General features: G+C 45.8%; 2 protein-coding genes across 2 annotated transcripts in view; one reads left to right on the top strand and one right to left on the bottom strand.

The window, feature by feature from the left end:
* Positions 1 to 269, top strand: part of LOC149526676 (uncharacterized) — a 2,117-nt gene extending 1,848 nt beyond the window's left edge. Inside the window, exon 3 of the mRNA XM_089784885.1 lies at positions 266 to 269. Coding sequence (XP_089641011.1) covers positions 266 to 269 — 4 coding nt within the window. The remainder of the gene's footprint in view (positions 1 to 265) is intronic.
* An 11-nt stretch (positions 270 to 280) lies between these two features.
* On the bottom strand, positions 281 to 1,063 carry LOC110424328 (F-box/kelch-repeat protein At1g16250-like; the record flags this gene model as incomplete). The annotated part of the gene is made up of 1 exon (XM_021438883.1): positions 281 to 1,063. A coding segment is annotated over one exon (636 nt), but the record flags the coding sequence as incomplete, so codon positions are not given.
* Positions 1,064 to 1,065: the final 2 nt, after the last annotated feature.

Genomic DNA, 1,065 nt, shown 5'->3' with positions numbered 1-1,065 from the left:
ATGACTCTATCGGGTTGGGCTCTTCCTTCTTTTTTGAGGTTTGCAGGCCTATGGCTAGCTTTCAATTGACCCACCTACCCTTTCTTTGCATTTGCTTCATGAAGAAGATCTTGACTATTTTGGGCTTTTTTTCATTGGAAAATTTGATATGGGCCCTGTTAGAAAGCAGCATCATTTCTTGTTTCAAAATACGTATAAGAAAACAATTAAGATTAATCTAATTCAGATTATGGTTTCTTAACTCTGGGCAAATTTGGTAGAACAGTTAAACAAGGCAAACCAGACATCATCATGACAAGGGAGCCCTTGGCTTCTTTCTAGTTTTGGACAAGCATCACTAAACTGCTGGCATAGAAATCTTTGTCTTCTTTTGGTTTATGTCAATGGAGGATGGCTAGGTTAAGATTGCTTGCAGTCGCTGGAATGCTTAATAGAGTTGGACAACACAACAGTGACTGCACAGCTCTTTCTCGCCTTCTTCCTCCATTGGCGCTAAGCTCCTCCATGCATCGACCGTTGCCGATGTATCAAATATATAGACTGTTGAAAGTGTTCGGGATGATTCACCGGCCATGCGGTACCCTGCCAAGAAATATAGTTGGGTTCCTATCGGTGCCATTGTTAAGTAAAGGCGTTCCATCGGTGGCCAATGCTCATCATTGGTGCCTGAAGATGTGGAGATTTGGAAACAAGATCCATCCACTTCATCCCACATGTTAAGCATCCCATTGTACATCTCAATGTGACCTTTCCAGGGCTTGAGACAATCCCCAGAGCTGAACAGCTTGCCGTCCACCGCGACAATCTGATTAGGTGGCACATCGAGCTGCCACATCCCAGCGACGAGGTCCCACCTCCCCGCTCGGGTGTCGAACACCTCAGCGGAGCTACGCTGCGGAGAAAATGTCAGCATGTTTAGGTCCGAATCCCCTCTTTCTGCAAAACCACCCACCACGTAGATTTTCCCTTGCCATGTCACTCCTACACACTTGTATCTCAATGTGCTCATGCTTGGCAATGGAGTCCATTCGTCAAGAGCAGGATCATACACCTCCGCCGATGAAA

The sequence above is a fragment of the Theobroma umbraticum genome, unplaced genomic scaffold (assembly GCF_002168275.2).
Source record: "Theobroma umbraticum cultivar Fairchild unplaced genomic scaffold, ASM216827v3 scaffold_204.0, whole genome shotgun sequence".
Taxonomy (NCBI): domain Eukaryota; kingdom Viridiplantae; phylum Streptophyta; class Magnoliopsida; order Malvales; family Malvaceae; genus Theobroma; species Theobroma umbraticum.
The sequence above is the reverse complement of the archived record's forward strand: the minus strand, read 5'-3'. Positions and strand labels throughout refer to the sequence as shown.